This window comes from Artibeus jamaicensis, unplaced genomic scaffold, assembly GCF_021234435.1.
Source record: "Artibeus jamaicensis isolate MK-2021 breed Jamaican fruit bat unplaced genomic scaffold, CSHL_Jam_final contig_3174, whole genome shotgun sequence".
NCBI lineage: Eukaryota > Metazoa > Chordata > Mammalia > Chiroptera > Phyllostomidae > Artibeus > Artibeus jamaicensis.
Genome location: NW_026521738.1, coordinates 1,218,869 through 1,243,317, shown reverse-complemented (window position 1 = coordinate 1,243,317; position 24,449 = coordinate 1,218,869). Strand labels below are relative to the sequence as shown.

At 39.2% G+C, this 24,449-nt stretch overlaps 1 protein-coding gene and 1 non-coding gene across 2 annotated transcripts in view; one reads left to right on the top strand and one right to left on the bottom strand.

Moving 5' to 3' along the window:
• Nucleotides 1–251: 251 nt before the first annotated feature.
• On the bottom strand, nucleotides 252–414 carry LOC119038426 (U1 spliceosomal RNA). The gene has a single exon (XR_005080421.2). It is a non-coding gene; the product is annotated as a U1 spliceosomal RNA (small nuclear RNA).
• Nucleotides 415–7,338: 6,924 nt separating this feature from the next.
• ALMS1 (ALMS1 centrosome and basal body associated protein) overlaps nucleotides 7,339–24,449 on the top strand; it is a 212,170-nt gene continuing 195,059 nt past the window's right edge. Inside the window, exons 1-3 of the mRNA XM_053663400.1 lie at nucleotides 7,339–7,403; nucleotides 8,170–8,536; nucleotides 23,468–23,590. Coding sequence (XP_053519375.1) covers nucleotides 8,186–8,536; nucleotides 23,468–23,590 — 474 coding nt within the window. The 5' untranslated portion in view covers nucleotides 7,339–7,403; nucleotides 8,170–8,185. The remainder of the gene's footprint in view (nucleotides 7,404–8,169; nucleotides 8,537–23,467; nucleotides 23,591–24,449) is intronic.

The following is a 24,449-nucleotide window of genomic DNA, read 5'->3' as shown; positions in this document are numbered from 1 at the left end:
TAACTTTTGGCTTTTAAATTCTATGTCTTAGAGTGGGCCTCTTTGGGCTCATCTTGTTTGGGACTCTCTGCACTTCCTGGACTTGCATGTCTATTTCCTTCACCAAATCAGGAAAGTTTTCTTTCACTCTTCTTTCAAATAAATTTTGAATTTCTTGCTCTTTCTCTTCCCTTTCTGGCACTCCCATGATGTGAATATTAGAATGCTTGAAGTTGTCCTAGAAGCTGTTTATACTATCCTCATTTTTTCCCCAGGGGAGCACATGAATGCAGTCCCCCACTACCACAAATTATGCAGTCAAATTTCCCACATTTGGGGAAATCACAGGGATCAGCATATCCAGATGCAATGGATAAGTCTTACCCTGGGAAAAACACCTTCATGATCATTGTATCTCCCCTGTCAAGTAAGTATGTATCCTCAAGTATGTTCTTTTTTCTTCTTGTTGTTCTGCATGGTTGTTTTTTGCTTCCTTAGTTTCCAAATTTTTTATTGATTCTTGGCTTCATCCAGTCTACTGTTGTTTCCCTGTAAATTGTTCTTTATTTCAATTAGTGTGTCCTTTGTTTCTGACTGGGTCTTTTTTATGCTTCTGAGGTCCTTACTAAGTTCCTTGAGCATCCTTATAACCATTGTTTTGAACTCTGCATCTGATAGGTTGCTTTCTCCATTTCTTTTAGCTCTTTTTCTGGAGTTTTGATCTGCTCTTTCATTTGCCCATATTTCTTTGTCTCCTTGTTTTGGCAGCCTCCTTGTGTTTATTTCTATGTATTATGTAGAGTAATTTTTTAAAAGATTTTATTTGTTTACTTTTAGAGAGAGGAGAAAGAAGGAAGAAGGAGAGGGAGAGAAATATCAATGTGTAAGAGATACATGGATTGGTTGCCTCTAGCATGCCCCCAAGTAGGGAACTGGCACACAACCCTGGCATGTGCCCTGACTGGGAATGAAACCAGTGACCTTTTGGTTCACAGTCCTGCACTCAATCCACTGAGCCACACAAGTCAGTGTTCTTCTAGTAGTTTACATAAGGTGCATGCTTTGGTTAGCTCACGCTGTATAACAAGCCACTACAAAATTTAATGGCTTAAGTCCTGACCAGTGTGGCTTAGTTGTTTGGGTATCATCCCACAAAGTGAAAGGTCACTGGTTTGATTTCTGGTCAGGGCACATTCCTAGGTTGTGGCTTTGGTCCTATCATAGGCAACCAACTGATGTTTCTCTCTCATCTCAATGTTTCTCCCCCTCTCTTTCTCCTTCCCTTCCCTTCTATAAATAAAAAAAATAAAAAATAAATAAATATTTAAATTTAATGCTTTAAAACAACAACAATTTATTACCTTTCACAATTCTATGAGTTGACTGGATAGTTTTGATTCACGTAGTATGGAGTTAGACTATATTTTTCCAACAAATTTCTTTATTTTTTAAAAGATTTTATTTTTTAAAATTTACTTTTAGAGAGTGAAGAAGGGAGGGAGGAGGAGAGAAATATTTATGTGTAAGAGAAACAACCCCCCTGCTTGGGGAGTTGCCTCTCCCAACCTCCCAACCAGGAACATGGCCTGGCCCAGGGCCCAGGGCCCAGACATGTGCCCTGACAGGGAATCAAACCAGCAACCTTTTGCTTTGCAGGAGGATGCCCAACCCACTGAGTCACACCAGTCTGGGCTCCAATAAATTAATTTTTAATTGAGTTTGTTGGGGTTGCATTGGTTAATAAAGTCTTATAGGGTTCAAGTGTACAATGCTATAGCACATCATGTGCACATTGCATGGTGTGATCACCATCCAAAGTCTAGTCTCTTTCTGTCACCATTCATCCCATTTACCAATGGGATGGTAATTTAAAAAATTTCTTTTTAAAATTAAGTTGACCAGTGTCATTTCTATGGCTTAGTACCAAAGAACACCAACTGGAACAGAAATCGATACCTGAGAGTGTATCCCAAGTGAAAGGCCCTTGAAGAATTATGGGGTATTTGGAATTGATCACCATGTCAAGATAAGGCAGTGAGACTCCAGTTAATATTGGGGGAGAGGAAGCTAGTAGCTCATGGAACCCAGTGGAGAAATACTAAAGTTCTATGGAATTGGGTAGCAAGTGCCTAGAACACACTCCAGGAGCATGCTGGGGGTTTGAACAAAGTGGTACCTGAACAAGGTGGTCCTAGGGGCAGAGATGAGTACTGTGTATGAACTCAACAATATGGACTTCTCATCACTAAAGCTGACCCAGCTACCAGCACTTTTAAGTATCCAGTTGCTGATAACAGCATCCAGCTGTGAATCAGTCCTGTGGTAGCAAGATCCCCTTAGGGGGGTCAGTGAGTTGAGACAGTAATTTTGTACTCACAGGAATAGAAACTTATTGCATATTTCATGGTGTCCTCACTGGCTTATCATATACTAAATTTATTTTATATATACATATATATTTATATACAGACACATATACATATATAAAACAAAATTTTTCTCTACATATGCTACATATTAACTTTTATCATTGCTTTTCCTGATTATATAAGCATTATAAAAAATGAAACTATTAACTTAGCGATCAGTAGAAATGACTCGTCCTAAGGGAAAGTTTGCCACCAGGATTCAATTGCAGGATCATATTCAAGCACCTGGATTCCACTTCACTTTCAGTCCAACAAATGCTCCCGGCTGCCAGCTGGGAGAGGAAATGAAAGGTTCCCCAGTAGACAGACATCTTTATCAGCCTCAGTGAAAACAAACTTATTCTGAAGCTCTATTCAGAATCTTTTGCCCAGCCAACTTCACTCCACCATGTTTACCAAGCACCTCCCTATATGCCCAGCAGCAGTGGCATGCAGAAAGACAAAATCCCTTCTCTCACGGAGCTTGCCTCTTAGTGGGGGAGACAGACAATAAGCAAACAAATAAATGTGGGGTAGTAATAAGTAGAAAGAAGAAAAATAAAGCATGGGTCAGGGTGTGGGTGTATCAGGTTATCAGAGAAGGCCTCCCGGATAACGCGAGCAGAGACTGTGGAAGTGCTGCTCCAGGCAGTGGGAACAGCAGGTGCAAGGGCCCTACAGTGGGAGAGGCTTTGTGTCTTGTGGAACCGTAAGGAGGCCTGGGCGGCTTGCGTGATGGATGGGCAGAAGTTTAGAGGGTAGGAGTCAGGTGACATGTAGGCTCTTACAGACCTGGGTTAAGACTTTGGATTTCATTCTGAGTGAGGCTGAAAGCCCTTGTGGGGTTTTGAATAGAGATACAATATGCTCAGATTAATGATTTAACTGGCATTCTTGTTCCACTATAGAGAATGGTCTATGATGGAAATTAGTTCCATACCTCTGAGTTTCATTTTCAGCCATATCTAAAAACTGCAAGTTCTCCCCATTTCCTCTCACTGCAGGGCTTTTGTTCACATATTTTTGCAGGTGTTCTTTGGCTTGTCCTTCACCACTGACCTCCTTCCTCCAAACCCATCCACAGTTGTAGACCACCTTCGCTGCCCTCATAGCCTCCTACCTCGTCCTTCCCTGAACTGAACCCAGTTTGCCCCTGAGGACACAGCTGTCCTTGTAGCATGGAGGTTGACATTTTTTCATGTTCTGCTTACAGCGGGGCTAGGACTTGGGCTGTGTCTGCTCCCACTGCCCCACTGGAAGCTTCTCCACCGTGTGGTTTGATGGGAAGTGGCACAGGGTTTGAAGCCATGGTGCACCCCCTCTTGTTGCCTGGGTTATATTGGACAAATTAACTTCTCTGAGCATTGGTTTCTTCATCTTTAAAATCATTTGCCAAATTGTTGTGAGGATTAGAGGCGACAATTATTGTAAAATACCCCTCATGGTGCCTGGCACTAAAAAAAACCTTAGTCTTTCCTTCCCTCCTGTCCCTTTTATGACCACGTGGCACTCCTTGTTACTCACCTGGATACTGTGCAGGGAGAAAGTGGCATCTGACTCACCTTCTCTCTAATTCAGCACCTGTCTCCATCCAAGGTCCACTCCCGACCACCAATTTTTGAGATTATTTGAGCCAAACTAATAACATATACAGGGAAGCATGATCTCAAGTGCTCCCACCATCCTAGGAGTTTTTAATAACCACATGGGGAAGCCTGTTTCAGAAACTCACTCTTGCAGACACACCTGGGGCCTTTTAAACTTCAATATTTCAGTCTATAATCAAAAACCTCCTGTTTCCCCATTCACCCACCTGTGCCATCGAACCGTTTTATGCCCTTAGTCTCTGAGTGCTTCTTCTCCAAGTCCGACAGCTGCATCCCAGGGCTACACCTTTCTTCCCTCTGGCTTGGACCTCCTCCTGTGGATCAGTGAGTGTTTGGGGTCTCAGTCAACAAAAGCTGACACTGGCTAGCTTCATCAATATTGTACCAGACGGATGTTGTAGGGCTCCTAGAACCAGCAGGAAAGCTGGAAACTGGGCTTGGAAAGGGGTGGTATATTATGTTAGTCTTATCATTCAATACATTTATTCCCTCTCCTCAATTAATTGCCATGCAAGAAATACGATGTTGGATTGGCTCATGTAAATTTCTTTTTAACTTCTCAATCAGAAAAGGATTAAATCATGTCTTCTTTCATGTCTTATTTTTTGTCTCTTTTTTTCTATTATAGTTTACATTCAATATTATTTTGTATTATGGTAGTTTCAATCATACCATCAGTCTATGGTTAGACAGTCATATACTTTATGAAGTCTTCACCCTGATATTTCCACTACTCATCTAGCACCACAGTTATTATAATATTATTGACGATATTCCCTATGTTGTACTTTATATCCCTGTTACTAATTTGTAACTACCATTCTGTACTTCTTAATCCCTTCACCTTTTTCACCCAGTCCCTCAAACCTCCTCCCCTCTGGCAACTATCCCATACTTTCTATGAATCCATTTCAATGTTGTTTGTTCATTTATTTTGTTCTTGAGTTTCCACATATAAGTGAAATCATATGGATGTCTTTCTCTGACTGACTTATTTCACTTAGCATATACCCTCTAGAAATCTATGATGTTACAGATGGTATAATTTTATTCTTTTTTTATGGCTGAGTGGCCCATGTGATTTGCTTTAGCTAATGAATTGTAGGAGGAAGTGCATTCGTGTTTCTACTTCCTCTGGAGCTTCCTCTGTCATGGTTGGAGCATTCTTTGGGTCACCTGCTGGTCCCAGAGTAATGAAAGCCAGGGTGGAGTCAAGTCTCCCCAGCCACCTGGTACACTGTACCTGAAACAGATATCCTCAGGCAACCAGCTGGTGAAAAAGCAAGAAACAGTACCTGTTTAAAAATAGGTCACTGAGATTTTGTGATTGCTTATTACAATGCACTACTTGTGAACAGCTGACCAAGAAAGGCAAGCACCAAGGAAAGCTAGGGAGCAGGACCCATGACAAAGGTCATGCGGTAAGAACCAGTTGGTGAGGATATTTCTGCTTGTTCCTTTGGCTGTTGCTACTGCTGAACTCTCAATTCCATCACTAAGAATGGGTTCTAAGCCAGTACTTTTCAAACTTCAGTGTGCCTATGGGTCACCTGGGGATCTTGTTAAAATGTACATTAAGTAGGTCCGAGTGGGGCCTAAGATTCTTCTGCATTTCTAACAAGCTCTGGGGTGATGCTGCTGGTACCTAGAATATGATCTGAGTAACAAAATTCTGAACTTTTCCTGCTTCTCCTTTAAGAGTCAAAGTCACAGATGGCAGCATACGATGTGTGAGTCTAGATCACATGTCCATGCTCTGACTGCTGGGTGGCAGGGAGAGGGATGACTTTCTGCAGTAGGTGAGGAAGAAATGTATTGTCCTTGATGTCTGGCAGAGAAAAGAAAGCAGTGTTCTCAACCATTACTGTGTGTCTGCATTACTTGGGGGTGGTATGGCATTGAAGACCAGATCCTCAGAGCCAACCCAGACTTCCTAAATCTTGTTCTCTAGGTAAGGAGAGCTGGGATTCTTCATAAAACACATACCCAGGTAATTATGATGAAGGTGGTTTGTGGACCACACTTCGATTAACATGAATAAAAAACAGGAAATGAATTCAATCAACTTGTTAACCCACTTACCCGAGTAAAGGATCTTTTGGGGGACCTGTTTTTCCTCTGCTATATGAGAAATCCCCACACTTATCCTGCCTGATCGAGGTGATCCCTTCACCTGAATCACCATCATCCTCTCTGATTTTTGTCAATTCTCCTTTGGTTTTCTTTTATAGATTAAATGTCTTTCCTTCCCTTGGGTCAATTTTCTTTGCCCCATGAGTGGGCAGGTCCAGACTGAGTAGCCTTTCAGGTGTACGGCACATTAGACATGCAGTGAGGAGAGCAAAAAGCTATCTCTTATAGAATAAGGAAATCTTAATTATTTTTTTAAATTTTACTTATTTATTTCTAGAGAGAGGGGAAAGGAGGGAGACAAAGATGGAAAGAAACATTAATGTGTGGTTGCCTCTCATGCACCCCCAGCTGGGGATCTGACTGACAGACAACCCAGGCATGTGCCCTACCTGGGAATCAAACTGGTGACCCTTTGGTTGCCAGGCCAGCATTCAATCCACTGAGCCACACTAGGCAAAACTAATTAGGTTTTGAAGTTTAACCATTAGGCAAAGAGCAGAAGCCCCCACCTCCCACTCTGCATGATTGAAAATCTGTGTATAACTTTTGACTTCCGCAAAACTTTACTAATAACCGACTGTTGACCAGAAGCCTTACCAATAATATAAACAGAATTAACACATATTTTGTATGTTATTTGTATTATATGCCATATACTTATACTAAAGTAAGCTATAGAAAAGAAATGGTTAAGAAAATTACAAGGAAAATACATTTACAGAATTTGTTGAAAAAAAATCAGCACGTAAGAGGACCTGCATAGTTCAAACCCACGTTGTTCCAGGGTCAGGGGTACTCGTTGTCCACTGAGAGGTGTGCAAAGGGGCCCCGAGGCCTTGGGCTCCAGTCCACATTCTACTTTTACAGTTCTGCCAGGATTGAGTCTTTGGTGGATAGGACATACATTTTTGGAAATGATACCTCTAGAATTACCTGTCAATGTTGGTTCAGTATCATTGCCAATTTATCTCTGCTATTGTGGGTAATACCACGAAGAATATTTGCTGATTCCACGTTAGTTATGGCCATATTCTTAGTTATAGCAAAGCATCTAAAGATTCTTTAACTTGCCATTCATTTTATAGGGGTTCCTGTTGTGATCAGGAAATCTTTATTTCTAAAGCATTTCAAAGCCATTGACTAACCCCCAAACTTAAGTACTATCTGAATAAATATTTGCTCTTTTCTCCTTCACTAGCGGTCGGGTCTGGGCCAGGGCGATTACTGGACTCACAGGAGCCCTGGGATGGCACTGACTCAACCAGCCACCTCCTAGGTAAGATTTGGGCAAGTCATTTTCTAACCCCTAGATTTTTCAAATATAAAAATGATAATATGACTCACAGAACGACAAGTACTTAATAAGGTACTGCCTAATAGTCAACGAATAATACCCAGCACCAAGTCCTTCAAATTGGGTAATTCCTTTGATTATCTTAACTATCCTAGTCAACGGGCCACCATCCTCATTTGATACAGGCCGAGTCACACCACTTGCAAGGGGCGACGTCAGGATTCAAACTCCCCATTTCTCTGATACCGGCGCCCATTCCTTTCTTAACCCCTATACTAACCTTAAGGTTCAGGTGCCCATCATACAGCCTGTCACGCCTTGGGCACTCAACCTTTAAAAATTTATCATTTGCAAGTTTGTCATACTTTTGTCCTAGGGTGTGCTCTCCCCTCCACGCAGAGACAGTCTTGGCCCAGCCCAGCCGAGTACTAACTAAGTCTCCCCTCCCGTGAGAGGGGCCCCATCTGGGTTTATTGTGAGCTTACACCTCTGTGAGCAAGCAACCAGCGGGTGACGAGGATGAGGCGGTGGCGTCACCGGTCCCCCGCCCCCTTCTAGGGCCTTCCCGCCCACCCCTGCGGGGCGTCCTTAGCAACGCGCGCCCTCTCCCGGCCCCGCCCCGTCCGCGCAGCGCGGCGCGGGGCTCAGCGAGGCGGCGGTCTTTGCGCCTGCGTGAGGCCGCAACCGCCAGTCAGTTCTCTTCCCCTCCCCTCCCTCCTCCCTTCCCGCTCCTCCTCCCTAACCTCAGAGAGCGTGACACCATCATGGAGCCTGAGGACTTGCCTTGGCCGGGCGAGCTCGAGGAGGAGGAGGAGGAGGAGGAAGAGGAGGCGGGAGAGGAGGAGGAGGAGGAGGTACAGGAGGAGAAGGAAGAAGTGGAGAAGCCGGAGAACTTGGATGAGGATGAGGTGGTAACTGTGGAGGACGAGGAGGTAGAGGAAAGGCGGGAACTGGACGCGGACTTTAACTACGAGAGCCAGCCTCGGGAAAGTACCGATGAAGAGGAGGACGAGGAGGCCAAAGCCTGGCTGCAGGCGCACCCCGGCGGGACCTTGCCTCCGTCGTCTCTGCCCAAGCACCGCTACTCCGAGAGTGAGCCGACCACCCCGGAGAAGGTGAGCCAGGCCGGGAGGAGGTGTGGGCCGCCCGCGGGGCGTGGTGACGGGTCGACCCCAAGCGCACCGCTGGCTAGGGAGCCAGCTCTCTCCCTCCTGCTCTCTGCCTGTCATTGTTTCTAATATAGAATAAGCGCACTTTTAAAAGGCTTGTAAGGGCTCTCTCGACTCTTATTTAGGTTCTGAATGAGTGGTCTCTTGTTCTTTCTGGCAGAGATCAAACGTTTCTTCCCCTCGGTGGGTCCCGGGCATTTTGAATAACACCAGGTGTTCAGAGGAGCCAGTATTACCTACCAGCTTGTATAGTTAAGAAACGCTTTTGGTAGGAGGTGGAAAGGGCGGTGTCGGAGTGGTGAGGATGGTTGCCTAGGGACTATCATGTTGGGAAGACAATTAGGAGATTAGTTCGCCAGAGTGCGGGATTGCCCTGCGGGAGTAGTGTGGATTAGTCTCTAGAGGCTCCTCGCGGATCGTGTTTATCTGGACCCTGTTTATCTGGACCCTGTTTGTAGCAGTAAAGGGGCTCCCAGCCGGTAGGAGGAGCTTATAAGTGCAGGAGGTTTTTAACCACAGGTCCAGTCTGGAAAACTATAAAGCGCCACAATGGAGAAAGAGCTGTATTTATTGGTTGGCTTCTGAAGATCATTTTGAAAATAATTGCATTTAATTAATTACTTTTCAGCGAGAAAAAGCGATTCAGATAGCAAGTTATCATTTATAAAGTTTCTGTTTTGTACAGTGTATATTGTGGGGACAAAAAAGAAGCCTAGGGTTTATTGTCTAGAGCTGCCTGCAGGCAACATGTAAACTGAAGAGTGAAACAACAAAAGTGCAACGGAAACGGCAGAAAAAGCTCTATAGACCTGTGCTGTTCAATCCAGTAGTCAGTAGCATTAAAAGTAAATAAATTTCAAAATTCGTGCCACTGTTGCACCAATCACTTTCCAGTTGCTCAGTAGCCACACTTGACTAGTGGCTATTGTACTGGACAATGCAGATACAGAATCTTCCGTCATTACAGAAAATTCTGTTTTCAGCATCAGTGATGCTGTGAACTATTGATCATTAAAGAATATTAATAGTTGTTTTGCCTGGTATATATTCCAGTGGAACTCTAATTCATTGAGCATATATTGTTGAGCATTCACCCCCGGCTGTGCATTTGTACTGATGCAGCTGAACCTTGGTGAACCCAACCTTTTTTTTTTTTTTATAGTATGTTTATTAAAGCTGGGTATGGTGAAACAGAAAGGGCTTAGGATAAAGGCAACAGAAGAGAGCCTAAGTGGGGCTCCTTTGGGTCCCTGGAAAGGGGCGCTTGGAGGCAGGTTTAGGGGGTTAGCCAGGTCCGCAGCTGCTGCCGCCTATTGCTCCCTTAGTTGAAAGAATTGTGAGGATCTTAGAGTTTAGGAGATGCAGGAGTGAGGGGGGAGAAAGGCGTGGGCGTGCTCTCGGGAGAGAGAGCACCAACCCAAACATTTCTTATGTCTGACTTCTGAGTGTTTAGAGAGAAAGGCAGACAAAATGTAGGTGGTGCCATAAATAAAAGTAAAACTTATATGTGTTAACATGTTTCAAAATCATACTGTAAGGGAATCGTATTTTGTCAGTGAAGCAGGAGAAAGCTTCCCTTAGGAAGTTATGTGATAGAGCTTGAGATCTGAAGTCAGATTAAGGTTAGCTAGGAACGGTAAGGGAAAGAGCCTTATAGTTGAGGGAAAAGCACATGTAAAGATACCGTTGGTTAGAGAAAGCATAGTATTTTTCAGGGAACCAAAGGCCAATGTGGGTTGAGCACAGACTTCAACTGCAGCTTGTGTGTTATGTGCAGGATTTGGGGGTTTTATCCCTAGAGGTTTGGGAAGTCAATGAAAATGTTTTAAACAAGGGGGCTGTATATGATAATGTTTGTGTTTTACATAGATCATTTTGTAGCAGAATGGAAAACAGCTTTAACAGCAGGGTGGGGTGGAGGGTAGTAGTAATAGATTTGGGATGCTAATTAGGAGAGGTTATAGTATTGCCAGGAAAAAAGATGATGCTATTTTGGAATAGGGAATTGTTGGTGGTTATGGAAAATAGACTGATTCAAGAGACATTTAAGAAGTAAAAATCACCACACTTAAAACAGTAATTTTGCATTACTATTACACTAATAATGGACTAGATGTGGAACATAAGGGCAAGAAGGTGTCCAGGTGTTAGCGGTTGTGCTGCATATTGAGATATGGCCAGGTATCCAGTGTGGGTGGTGGCCATGGGGGTTGGTGATGGGATGAGTTGGGATGGGTGTTAAGGTGGTCAGTTTGGGTTTGGAGAGCAGAGGAGGGGTCTGAGCTGGGCATTTGAGGTTGCGAGTTGTCTCCATACACTTGTGGACAAAAGAAGTTCTTCCAACTTTGAACAAAAGTTCTTAAGTCTTTTTGTTTAAGACTTAACTTAATTAAATTTAATTTACATCTTCAAGCCTAAAGGGGAATGTTTTAGTTAAATCCCTTTGAACACTTTTACATGAGATGTGGAAAAATTATCCTGTTTATCAGGGACTTATCTAAGTGTAATAAAAAATTATTTTTGCTTCTTTGAGCCCAGAGTGTTTTTACTTCAGGGGGTTTCTTTTTTAAAAGCAAAATCCAATATTCTTTTATTTACCTCAGAATATGAGGGTGTAGATGGTGTACTGTATTAAAGGTAGTTTTAAAATAATATGAAGAGTATTACGATTTTTTTGTTTAGTTCACTGATACATTAAAACTTACTGGAATAAGTTGCAAAAGTATAAGGGAGAAACTTTAATGTTTCTTCCTAGAAATTTCTGAACTGTAAAATTTTTGAAGATGAGTTTGTTGTGTAGTACTTAATGCACTGTATTCAAAGGGTGAGACCAAATAATAGGAAACATTAGTAATTTCTTTCAGTTCAGTTCAAGTTAAATGACAAAATTGTATCTGATTCACTCTCTGATGTCTCTTTCACTACATGACAAGGGTGTTGTAGTAATGATGTATACGGTAGTGATTGCTTTTGTAGTTCTGGTAGTGAAATTGAGCGAAGGCAGGGAACGGTTTAAATTCAAAGTGAAATGTGACCAGACTTACAACCGCATCTTTTTAGGAGTTCAGGGAAGTGAAAATTCAGAGCCTTTGGTATTATATACTGGTCCTGCAGACCATGCAACGTGAATCATTTCAAACCTAAATTTCTGAACTATGTTAGGGAAAATAATTCAGTTGCGTGGAGTGGTATCATTAGAAATTCTTGGTCTCCAATCTTTTTTGTTGTCGTTGTTGGTTTTATTTATTAATTTTTAGAGAGAGGGGAAGGGAGGGAGAGAAACATCGATCCCATTGTCTCTTGCTCATGCTCCAACCAGGACCCAACTGGCAAACCAGGCATGTGCCTGGGCTGCAGTGAAACCAATGACCCTTCGCTTTGCAGGGTGATGCCCAACCAACTGAACCAAATGGGTCAGGGCGGTGGGGACGGTCATCAACAGTGCTGAGAAATCTTTTTATGTCTCCCCCTTAGCTTTCCCATCTTCACTGTTGTTCTGTAGCCCTCACCCAGTGTTCAGATCCTCCTCCCATTAGCAGGTTATCATTGCATAGAAGGCGAGGAAAAAGGCCTGAGCGCCTTAACCTTTCTGACCCCCATCCCCAAAGTTATCAGCACTGCACAGTTCTAATCTTTTTTGACCCATTAACACATACTTTATTCTTAATCTTTTCCTGTGCTCCTAGGCTAAAAACTATTAATCATAATATATTCTTCTCTTAAGGAACTGCTATATTTTATTTGGAGATGCTTTAGAAATGATAATTTTTAAAAATTGTTTTCTTGACCTATCTTTGTTAAATTTGGCATCAATATTATGCTGCCTCCATACAAGATATTGGGAACATTTTTATTTATGCACTGGAGTAGTTTAAGTAATATATGAATCTTTCTTTATATTTCTTTGTTGGCCTCCTATTGTTTATTTAATCAACTCTTTTTGAAGCAAATTTTTAAAAAGATTTTATTTATTTTTAGTGAGAGGGAAGGGAGGGAATAAGAGGAGAGAAACATTGATGTGTGAGGGAGACATCAATAGATTCCCTCTTGCACGCGCCCTAGTCCTGTTCACGCCTGCAACTCAGTCTTGTGCCCTGACCAGGAATTGAACCAGCAACCTTTTACTTTGTGGGATAATGCTCAACTCACTGAGCCACAGAAAAAGGTCAGGACTTTGGAACAATTTATGTTTACAGAAATATGGAGCAGAAAGTACAGAATTCCCATATAACCTCTCTCCCTCCCCTATTTTCCTTGTTTGTGTGGTACATTTATTATAATTTGTAAGCTAATATTGACACATTTTTATTAAAGTTCATAGCTTATATTTGGGTTCACTCTGTACATTCCATGGGTTTTAACAAATGTATAATAACATATATCTGACAGTATCATACAGAATAGTTTCACTATCCTAAAAATTCCCTTTGCTCTGCCTATTATCTCTCCCTCCCTTCCTCTGAAAACCTGGAAACCACTGATATTTTTACTGTCTCTATAGTTTTGCCTTTTCTAGAATGTCATATAGTTAGAATCATATCATATGTAGCCATTCCAGAATGGCTTCTTTCACTTAACAATATGCATTTAAGTTTTCTCCATGTCTTTTTATGGTCTGGCATCTTTCTTTTTTTCCCCTCTTGATTTTTTTGAACTGTGGTGAAATATGCATAATATAAAATTGACTATTTTAACCATTTTTAAGTGGCATTAAGTACGTTCACATTGTTCTGTAACTGTTACTACAGTTCATCTTTAGAATGTTTTCGTATTTCCAAACTGAAACTCAAACATCTATCATATTTGAGTCTGTCTCTCTAAACTGTTTTGTTTGTTTTTGTCTTTTAGTATGTCTTGTAATTTTTTGAAAGCTAGACATGTACTGAATGAATATGAAAAGTACTGAAGTAAGTTCACCTTTAGTGTGAAGTTTTATCTTTACCTGGCTAGAGGTGAGGTTGTGTTTACTGTTTGCTGTACCTGTAGTTGTCAGAGACTGAAATTTGCCCTCCTGGCCTTATCTGTGTCTCCCTTGTTGTGTATGGGTTTCTCCAAGGACTTCTTGAATAAGGTCTGTTATGTTCTGTTTCAGTTACAGTCCCTTGTTAACATGAGGAGCCTAATTGATGTGGTAAAGCGTGGGTGGAGGGGAGGTGTTCTGTAATTCCATTATTGGGTCTCAATCTTCCCCTTGGACTCTGATCTTCCCCTCCCATCGTTCCTCAGTTGTTTTCTTAGGTGAGACAGGATGGCTAGAAGGGGGCTAGAGTCGGGTATTTTATCCCTTCCCCTGGGTCACTTAGTCTCTGCTGTTATTCCAGTTGGCTAGGCTCTGGCAAAACAGTTTCTTTGGACGGCAGATTTTATTAAGAGCCGAATGCTCTGGGCTTATTTCATAATGGCTCCTTTTCTCCTCCTCCTGCCAGAAACAGGACAAGAGTTTTCTCTCAACTGTGGGAACCCTGTATAGTTCTTGGAGGTAGAACTCAAAAAAGTGTAGTGGTTTAAGAGTTAAACTCCCTCTAAGAGTTTACCTGGAATTTTTGATTTAAATTTCAAAGTTGTCTACCCTGAGCCTCTAACAAATTCTTAGATTTTCCTGTCCTCGTGCTGGATCCTGTGATGGTGTCTGCTTCTGGAACACTGGTCCAGTAAGCTGTGATTCTCTATATTTGCTTGTCTATCTCCATGGTTTTGGAGGGCTGCAGTTCGCCCTTGATTTCAGTTCTATGATGGATGTAAGACGACATTGATTTTCAATTTGTTTAGTTTGTTTTTCAATTTGTTTAGCTGGGTAACTTCCTAACCATTTGCATACTGGCCCAGAATTCTGTTTCTTCTTGTTGTGTTTTAACAGACTGTGTGTTTTTTTTTAATATTTTATTTATCTTTAGAGGGGAGGGGAAGGAGAGAGGGAGAGAAACATCAATGTATGGTTGCCTTTTGTGCGTCCCCTGCTGGGAACTGGCCTGCAACTCAGGCATGTGCCCTGACTGGGAATCGAAATGCGATTGTCTGGTTCGCAGGCCTGTGCTCAATCCACTGAGCTACACCAGCCAGTGCCACAGACTGTGTTTTTAAGAGCAGTTTTCAGTTCACAGAAAAATTGACTGGAGAATACAGAAATTTCCCATCTACCTCCTGCCACTATCCTCCTCCACTGTTAACATCCCACTATTGTACATTTGTTACAATAGATGAACCTACATTGACATCCACAGTCCATAGTTTGTTTACATTAGGGTTCACTGTAAGTGTTGTAAATTCTATTGTTTTTGAAAAATGTTATTAGGATGTGTATCCACCATTATAGTACTACATAAGGCTTCTCCATGTCTTTTGATGGCTTGGTAGCTCATTTTGATTTTAGTGCTGGATAATACTCTGTTGTCTGGATATACCATAGTTTGTTTATTATTCACCTGCTAAAGGATATCTCAGTTGCTTTCAGATTTGGTTGTTATGAATAAGGCTGTTCTAAACATCCATGTTCAAATTTTTGTGCACACATAAAATTTTTTTATAATTTATTTTTTATTGTATTTTTTCCGTTACCATTTAGTCCCTTTGTACTCTCCTCCCCCGACATAAGTTTTCAGTCCATTTGGGTCAATATCAAGGAGTGTGGTTGCTAGAATGTATGGTAAGGATATATATAGTTTTGTGAGAAACTGCCACTTCTTTACAAAGTGACTTGCTTTCATTTCTTTTGGATATATACCCAGAAGTGGGATTGTGGGATCATATGGCAGTTCTATTTTTAATTTCCTGAGGACCCTCCACACTGCTTTTCATGGTGGCTGCACCATTTTATATCCCACCAACTAGGGTGCCAAGTTTTCAATATCCTGGCCAACAGTTATTATTATTTTTAATAGTAGTCATTCTGATTAGTGTGAGATGATATCGCATTGTAGTTTTGATTTGCATTTCTCTGATGACGAGTGATGTTGAGCATCTTTTCATGTACTTATTGGCCATTTGTTTATCTTTGGAGAAGTGTCTAAGTTCATTGTCCATTTGTTAATCAGGTGGTTTGTTTATTATTGAATTTTAGGAGTTCTTTATTTATTTTGGATATTATTTTGTATCAGGTATATGATTTGCAAATATTTTTCTCATTCAGAATAAAAAGGGTTGCCTTTTACTCTGTTGGTAGTGTCTTTCACTGCACAAAATTTTTTAAATTTTCATGAAGTCCAGTTTGTTTTTCCTTTTGGTGTTGTTGTTGCCCATGCCTGTGGCATCATGTCCAACAGATCATTGCTTCATCTATTGTTGTGTAGATTTTGCGTTTTCTTCTAGGAGTTTATAGTTTTGGGTCTTACATTTAAGTCTTTGATCCATTTTGAGTTAATTTTTGTTTATGATGTTACAAAATGGTCTAACTTCATTCTTTTGTATGTGGATATCCAGTTTTTCCAGTGCCATTTTTGAAAAGACTATCTTTATCCTTTGAGTGATCTTACCACCCTTGTCAAAATTCATTTGACCATATATGTGAGGATTTACTGCTGGGCTCTATATTCTGTTTCATTGGTCTGTTACAGGCATTTTCAATCAGTGTGCTGCAAGAATTTTTAAAACATGCGATACCTGACTATTTAGTCAGGGGCAATGACCTCTTTTTCCCTTGGATTGTCAACTAAAAAAAAGTCAACAATAGCTATCTAGTGTGAATGGATCAAAATTACACCGATTTTTTTGTTCAGATTGTTCCCCCACACACAAAAAATTATATGTATGCATGCGCACACACACACACACACACACTGTATGCTATAGAATTTTAGTAATTATGCCATGGAGTGAAAAAGGTTGAAAATCACTGGTCTATTAGCCTGTCTTTATTCCGGTGCCACACTGTTATGGTTACTGTAGCTATTTAATGTATTTAAAAATCAAGCGGTGTGAGTCCTCCAACTTTATTCTTTTTCAAGATTGTCATGGTTGTTTTGGGTCCCTTGAGGTTTTATATGGAGTTTGATTTTTTAATTTTTCACTGGAATCTGATGTGGAGTATGTTGGATAGTATGGACATCTTAACAATATTAAGTCTTCCAATATATGAACACGATGCTTTTCCATTTATTTGCATTTTAAAAATTTTCTTGGCAGCATTGTTTTGTAGTACAGTGTACAGATTTTTTGCCATCTTGATAAAGTTTATTCCAAAGTATTTTAAGTTTTGTAATGCTTTTGTAAATGGGACTGTTTTTGTAATTCCTGTTTTGTATCGTTTATTGTCAGTGTATAGAAATGCAACTCATTTTTGCACGTTAATTTTGTATTCTACACCTTTGCTGAATTCTTTTATAAGTTCTAATAAAACTCATGTGGAATATTTGGGTTTTTATATATAAAATTATGTCATCTGTGAACAAAGATAATTTTATTTCTTCCCATTCCAATTTGGATGCCACTTATTTATTTTTTGCCTAATTTTTCTAGCTAGGACATCCAGTACTATGTTGAATAGAAATGGTAAGAGCAGGTATGCTTGCCTTATTTCTTATGTTAGAGGAAAAGCTTTCAGTTTTTCATCGAGTTTGATGTTAGTTGTGGGTATTCATAAGTGGCCTTTATTATGTTAATGTAACTTTTTCCATTTTGAGTTTTTGAATGTTTTTATCATGAAGGGGTCTAAATATTATGAAATGATTAATACTGTCATTTAGTTAACATCTATCATCTCCTATAAATACAATAAAAAGAAAAAATATCACCTTGTGATGAGAATTCTTAGAATTTACTCTAACAACTTTCCTGTATATCATACAGCAGTTTTTTAGAAGAAAAAAATTAAAAAAGTTTTTTAGCCACAAATTGTTACTAATGGAATTTATGTGCCTGTTGGATACTGCGCAGCTTCTCAAACTTTGGAATTCAACCCTGCTACCCCCATTTCCTGTTCTGTGCCGATTTTCACAAAAGCTTTTTTTTTTTAAATATATTTTATTGATTATGCCATTATAGTTGTTCCATTTCCCCCCCTTCATTCCTCTCCACCCTGCACACCCCTCCCCCACCATTCCCCCCTTTAGTTTATGACCAGGTGTCTCAAGTTCTCCAGACTCCACACTTCCCCTACTATTCTTGCCCTCCCCCCATCCACTCTCTACCCACCGTCCATGCTACCCGTTCTCTGCACCCTCTCCCCCACTCCTCCTCCCACTCCCCTGTTGCCAACCCTCCATGCGATTTCCATTTCCAAGGTTCCACTCCTGATCCAGCTGTCCTCCTAGTTTGCTTCTGTTCTAGGTGTGGTCGTCAATAACTGTGAGTCTGCTGTCCCTTCACTGTTCATCTCCTTTATCTTCTTTTTCTTAGACAAGTCCCTTCAACACCTCATATACTAAGGGCTTGGTGATGATGAACTCCTTGAATTTGACCTTATCTGAGAAGCACTTTATCTGCCCTTCCATTCTAAATGAAAGCTTTGCTGGATAGAGCAATCTTGGATGTAGGTCCTTGCCTTTCATGAGTTGGAATACTTCTTTCCAGCCCCTTCTTGCCTGTAAGGTCTCTTTTGAGAAATCCACTGACAGTCTGATGGGAACTCCTTTGTAGGTGACTGTCCCCTTATCTCTTGCTGTTTCTAGGATTCTCTCCTTCATTTTAATCTTGGCTAATGTAATTATGATGCCTTGGTGTGTTCCTTCTTGGTTTTTTTTTTAATCAGAAGGATCTCCTAAAACCCAGTTTCAAAAAGATATTTTGAAATCAAAAGAAATATAGCCATACAGCAATTTTAACTATACTCATCATGTTATACTTTACATTCTTACTACTTCTCTATCTTATAATTGGAAGTTTATACCTTTCTACCACTTTTCTCCATTTATCCCTGTCTCTGGTAACCACAAATTTTATTTCTTTTTCTGTGAGTGTTTTAGATTCCACATGTAAATGAGATCATACAGCATTTGTCTCTCTGTCTGACCTATTTCACTTAACATAATGCCATCGCAGTCTATCCATGTTGTTGCAAGTGGTAGGATTTCCTTTTTTGAATTTTTTTGGATGAATAATATTCCATGGTGTATTTACCACAACTTAACCCATTTATCCATTAACGGGCACTTAAGTTGTTTCCATATTTGGGCTGCTATGACTGTGGGGGTGCAGATATCTTTTTGAGTTAGTGTGTTTGTTTCCTTTGGATATATTCCCAGAAGTGGAATTGCTGGACCTTACAGTAGTTCCATTTTAACTTTTCAAGAAACTTCCATATATTGTATTTTCCATAGTGGCTGTACCAATTTACAATCTCAGCAACAGTGCACAAGGGTTCCCATTTCTCCACATTGACCCCAGTATTTATCTCTTGTGTTTTTGATCATGGCCATTCTAACAGGCATTGGGTGATATCTTAACGTGGTTTTCATTAGAATTTCCCTGATGACTAGTAATGTTGAACCTCTCTCTTCATGTAGCTTAGCCAGTCATATATTTTCTTTGGAAAAATCTGCATTCAGGTCCTTTGTCCATTTTTAAATAGGATTATTATTATTTTTTGCTGTTGATTTGTAGGAGGTCGTTATATCTTTTGGATATTGTTTTTATTGTATATATAATTTGCAAATTTTTTTCATTCTATAGGTTTTCTCATTTTGTCGATGGTTTCTTCTGCTGCGTAGAAGCTTTTTAGTTTTATGTGGTGCCATTTGTTTATTTTTAACTTTGTTGCTGTTGCTGTAGGTGTGATTTCCAAATAATCAGTACTGAGACCCATGACAAAAAGCTTTTTTTCTCTTTTCTTCTAGGAGTTTTATGGTGTCAGGCCTTAACATTTAAGTATTTAATCCATTTTGGGTTCATTTTTGTGAGTGGTATAACATAGGGTTCAGTTTCATTCCTTTATATGTGAATATTCAATTTCCCCAGCACCATTTATTGAAGTGACTGTCATTTAAATCTCCTTTGAGTATTCATTGTTCTCCTGTCAAATATTAATTGACCACATAACCAGTTTATTTTTGGGCTCTCAGTTCTGCTGCATGGTCTGTTCTATCTGCTTTTATGTTACCACCATACTGTTTTAATTATTGTAGCTTTATACTACAGTTTAAAGTTGGGAAGTATGATGCTTTCTGCTTTGTTCTTTTTTCTTAGGAATTTTTCTTTTTGGCTATTTGGGGTCTTTTATGGCTCCATATAAATGGCTAGTTTTATATATATAATTTGTAGAAAAAAGCCATTGGAATCTTCATAGGGATATAGCATTGAATCTGTAGGTGACTTTTGATAGTATTGAAATTTTAACAGTATTAATTCTTCTACATTGAATTTTATATGTTGAACCATCCTTGCATTCCAGAGTTAAATCCTACTTGATCATGTATAATCTTTTTAATGTGCTGTGGATTTTGTGTGCTAGTATTTTGTTGAGGACTTTTACATCAGTATTCATTAAGAGGGATATTGGTTTATAGTGGGGTTTTTTCCCCTTGTAGTATCTTCATCTGGCTATATGTATCAGGGTAATCTGACCTCATAGAATGAGTTAGGAAATGTTCCTTCCTTCCTCTTCAATTTCTTTTTTTTTTTTTTTTTTTTTTTTTTGAGTGTCAGGGATTAGTGTTAACTCTTTAGATGTTTGGTCGAATTCAGGAGTAAAGCCATCTATCTGGTCGTTGGATTTTCACTTTTGGAAGGTTCTTTTGTTACTCATTTAATTTTTGTACTTATAGGCTTATTCATGATTCAGTCTCGGTAGTTGTATGTTTCTAGGAATTTATGCATTTCTTCTTGGCTCTCCAGTTTCTTAGTGTACTGTTCATATTATTCTTCTATCCTTATTTCTGTGGTATTGGTTATAATATTATGTTTCATTCCTGATTTTATTTCCTTTTTTTTTAGTCTAGTTAAGGGATTGTCGGTTTTGTTAATATGTTTTAAAAACAACTTTCAGTTTAATTATTTTTTTCTACTCACTATTTTGTTTATCTGTGTCCTAATCTTTATTATTTTCCTTGTGCCTGCTTCAGGTTTAGTTTGTTCTTCTTTGACTTCCTTGATGTATGTTACAGGTTGTGAATTTGTGATCTTGCTTTAAAAAAAAAATGACACCATTTCTGGGGGCCATAAACTTCCTCTTACCTCTGCTTTTGTTTTATCTCATAAGTTTTGGTAATTTGTGTTTTTATTTTCATTGTATCAGAGTATTTTCTAATTTCTCTGGTGATTTGTTTGATCTGTTGTTTTTCTGAGAGTATATTGTTTAATTTTCACATTTGTGGAATTTCAAGTTTCTCTTGTGTTGACATCTAACTTCATTTTATTGTGATTAGAAAAGATAGTGTGTGTGAATTCAATTTTCTTGAATTTGTTAAGACTTGTTTTGTGGCCTTATGTGTTCTATCCTGCAGTATGTTGCATGTGTACTTGAGAAATGTATATTCTGCTGTTTTGGATAGAGTGTTTTGTTTATTTCTGTTAGGTCCAACGGTCTATAGTGTTTGTTCAGTTCCTCTATTCTCCTTATTGTTGTTCTGATTGTTCTATTCATTGCAAGTGAGGTATTGAAGTCTCTTAATATTATTGCGTTGCTGTGTATCTCTCCCATTAATTCTTTCAAACTTTTCCTTGTTAATTTAGGAGCTCTGAGGTTTGGTGCATAAATACTTGTTAAATCTTCTGGTGAGTTGACCCTTTTGTCATTATATAATGTCCTTCTCTGTCACTTGTAACAGTTATTGATTTAAAGTCTTTTTGTTTGGTATTAGTATAGATACTCCTGCCCTCTTTTGGTTACCATTTACATGAAATATCTTTTCCATCCTTTCACTTTCAGCCTGTATGTGTCCTTAGATCTAAGCTGTTTCTCTTCTAGACAGTTGGAAGTCAGTTAACTTTTGATATTAAAAACTGGCTCAGGGAAGGGCTCTTTGAAACTTAATTTATATCACCCTGGCCAGTGTGGCTCAATTGGTTTGATTGTCATGCTGTAACTGAGAGGTCGCTGGTTCGATTCCCGACCAGGGCACATACATACCTAAGTTGTGGCTGGATGTCCAGTCTGGGAGCTTATGATCCCTTGGAAGCAACCAATCAATGTTTTTCTCTCTCTCCCATCTATGTTTTTTTCTCTCTCTTCCTCTCTAAAAAGCAGTGAAGGAATATACTCTGGGGAAGATTAAAAATAAAATGAGATAAACTTAATTTATATCAAAAGGCATTTAACCTCAGATCAGGGAACTGCTGATAACACCTACTTATTTTTGGAGCACTTATTTTAAGAGTCATCCATCAAGAATTTTGGGTACACTGTGATCCAGAGGTGACTGTGGGAAAGCCGATCAAACGTATGTGTTAGAAATGGTGTCTTTGATGAAGTCTAAGCAGTCAGGTAATAAAAATCAGGAGTTCTGGAAAATGGACTTTTTGATGCTTAATTTTTACTTTTGGGTTTCCTTTTAGACAATACAGTGAGGGGGAATGTTCTTATTCTTGCACATTGGGTTACTTATCAAAAGTGCTAGTTTTTTCATATTGTATCATTAGTTTTCTACAACTATGCTTGAATTGAATCCTCTCTTTGTAAGCCGTTGTGAATCAGCCATTTTCAAAGACAAGAACTCTCATGCTCCACCCCCAGTATTGTTTAGCTGCAGTAAATAGGCATTTTGAACTTTCGTTTGAGCATTCTTCTTTCCTGGAGGGCCCAAAGAAGAATAGCTGTGCCACAGCATTGGCTGTAATGTTGTGTATTTATGGATTTCAAGTTGCCAAAATGAGTTTGTAAAACACTTTCTTTGTTTTTATGCTTTATCTCTTAAAAATTGCCATTGAATGTTAACCAGTGTCACCCCAGTACATTAAATAAAAAGTAAAAAAAATCATTGAAGCAATGTGGGTGTGCCCCATGATGCTCTCTTTTGAGAAAAGCCTCTTGGAAGGCTTGATATCTTAGAAATCTCTTTAGTTATTGAATGGATGTTCAGTTAATCAGGACTCTCTATGACCAAAACACCTTGTTGTTAGTGCTCTGTAAAAAAAATGTTTTGTTAGTGTAGTAACAGTTTTAGTTCTGAAAAAAATCTGATAACCCTGGGTTTCCTCCAGAGGCTCTTTCACATTTGTCGTTATTAATATTAATATTTTCTTAGCATTCGTCTTTTTTTGACTCATACCTGCTTATTTTATACCAGTTTCCTTTTCTTTGCCTCTTTAAGAATCTGAGATAATGTTATTTTTTAAATATTTTGAAAGCATAGTTTGTAATCTCATTTTTTCTTTTTTTGGTGCACCATTCTCTACTTGGTATTTTGTGGTTGTCTCTGTCTTGCCCCTTACATCTACATCTACAGCAGTTCCCCAGTATTAGAGGAAGTCTAATATTGGAAGCCTTGAGTTTTTCTTTTCCAGGGATACTGGGTAAAATCTCAAAAACCAAAACAAACTTGACCTAGTTGGTTTTCGTTTGGTTGCCTCTGCAGTTTTTCATTTGCATTGTTTCAGCCTTGGGCAGCATCACAGCTTTAATGTAAGTGGGAGAGCTCTGTTTCAACCCAGTTTCACAAAATGAGCCTGACTTTTATTTTAGTCCTTATTATTAGAGTTAATTTCTTAGGTGTCTCAAACAAGAAGGTTTTAAAACACCTAATTTGCTTGTTTCTGCTTGCTTCTTTTACCTCTGGGGCCATAGGCTGTTAAGGAACTGCTATAGTTTATTGGAAAGTATGTTGTGTCCTAACAAGGTAATCATAAGTCCCTGTGTTTATTTTTAGGACACAACATAAAGTGAAGATAATAACTTGAACTGTGGTTATGATGTTGAAATGTCTATATATGAAAGAGTTTTATAAACTGAGAAATATAATCTAAATGTTAGATTTTGTTATTGCTCTATTTAAATCTCCTTTTGATTTTCAGGTTGTTCCATTGACCAGTCATGTATGGCAGCAGTCATATCAAGACAAGAACAGAACACCTATTTCCGATTCTAATGTGGTCTCTCTGGAAGAAACAGCTCAGTGGGACTCTGAGGATGATCAGGTATGTCTTATATAACTGGAAAACTATGTTTCCTTTGGTAGACAGCATGAAAAATTGTTACCTAGCTGTGGATAGTGGAAAAAGGTGAGTTACTTTAATATTCCATTCCTCTAGTAGATCTTTGGCAATCTTAATTATAAAACGGCAGCTCTTTTATTTTGTCTCAGAACTCCTTTACATTCTTCAAAAGTATTTTAAAGAGCTTTGCTTATATGGGTTATCTATATTGATAGCTTACTAGAAATTAAAACATTAAAAAATACTTATTTAAACATGTCAAGCCCATTATATATTAACATAAACAATATATTTTAAAGTGAAAAATGACTTTTCCAAAGCAAAACAAAATTATCGGGAAGAGTGACATTGGTTTACATTTTTGTATATCTCTTTAATGTTAGGCTTAATAGAAGACAGTCTATTAGAAAAACAGAACCAATAGGAGACATATATACCATTATATTATTGGAATAATATTTACCACGTATGTTGAAATATATATAGGCTCATGATTATGGAGGCTGAGAATTTCCAATATTTGTAACCTGGTGACTCAGGAGAGCTGATAGTATAATTACACTCTGAGTCTAATGGCCTGAGGACCAGGCCAGTTGTTAGTTTAAATTTCATTCTGAGTCCAAGTCCAAAGACAGGGGAAGACCAGTGTCCCAGCTCAAAGACCATTAGGCGGAGAGAGCAAATTCTCTTACTCAGCTTTTTGTTCTGTTCAGGCTTTTAATGGGTTGGATAAGGCCTGCTCACATTGGGAATGGCAATCTGGTTTACTGTCTGTAGATCCATCCAATGTTAATCTCATCCAGACACACCCTCTAGAATGTTTAGCCAAATATCTGTGCAC